General features: G+C 48.8%; 1 protein-coding gene across 1 annotated transcript in view; it reads right to left on the bottom strand.

Moving 5' to 3' along the window:
* Window positions 1-6: 6 nt before the first annotated feature.
* Window positions 7-973, bottom strand: part of ccnd2a (cyclin D2, a) — a 15,004-nt gene continuing 14,037 nt past the window's right edge. The window contains exon 5 of the mRNA XM_008412674.2: window positions 7-700. Coding sequence (XP_008410896.1) covers window positions 536-700 — 165 coding nt within the window. The 3' untranslated portion in view covers window positions 7-535. The remainder of the gene's footprint in view (window positions 701-973) is intronic.

The raw sequence follows: 973 nt of genomic DNA on the forward strand, positions 1-973 counted from the left end.
ACACACACACACACACACACACACTCTGCATCCTCAAACTGATGCATCAGGCATCCTGAACCAAAGGAGCTCATGAAGTTAAAAAATATTTCTGATGGTATCCATAATTATAAATATTACTAATAACTGTTATCGCTCCAGCAGTTGCCTGGCAACGGGACCGTCTACAGTTCTGTCCGTCCACAGAGGTGGACGATCTGGCAGTGGAGGACGCGTCCTCTTCTTCCACCGCCTGCAGACGGTGAATCATCTCTGCAGCTCTAAACGATTCCCTTCTCCTCATCCAAGGCTTCATCAGGCTTGTTGCATCAGGGAAAATCTATTTCATGAGCAGGAGTTTTTCTGTTTTTTTGTTTGTTTTTACTTGAAGAAAAGATCAACTACAAAACTAGCCAGCACTGTCTCTGTATTCTTTAAAGGTCTTGTGTTTTTAACGATTTTTTGCTCTTTTGTTCTTTTTTTCTGCTTTTATGAAGACAAAGTTTTTTTAAAAAAAGATTCTTGTAAATCCTGTGCGACGGCGCCCCCTGGTGCTTCACAAGTTGACGTCGCGGACGTCTGTGGGCGTGGAGGCCTGGTCCAGCTCGTCCAGGCCCTTCCCGCTGGGGCCCCGCTGCGTCTGCTGCTGCTGCTGCCGGCCCTCACGCAGGCTGCTCTCCAGGACGCGCTCGATCTGCTCCTGGCACTCCTTCAGAACGTCCTGCAGGGAGACACGGCTTTCAGTTTCCACAGTTCTCAGATACTGGGTTGTTCTGTGTGTACATACAGACATTTATTATGAAAGAACCTCAGAGGGACCCAGAGGGACATCAGAGGGACCCAGAGTGGGACATCAGATTAACCCCAGAGGGACATCAGAGGAACCCAGAGGGACATTAGAGGGACATCAGAGGAACCCAGAGGGACATTAGAGGGACATCAGAGGAACCCAGAGGGACATTAGAGGGACATCAGATTAACCCCAGAGGGACAT

This window comes from Poecilia reticulata, linkage group LG6 (genome assembly GCF_000633615.1).
Source record: "Poecilia reticulata strain Guanapo linkage group LG6, Guppy_female_1.0+MT, whole genome shotgun sequence".
Taxonomy (NCBI): Eukaryota; Metazoa; Chordata; class Actinopteri; order Cyprinodontiformes; family Poeciliidae; genus Poecilia; species Poecilia reticulata.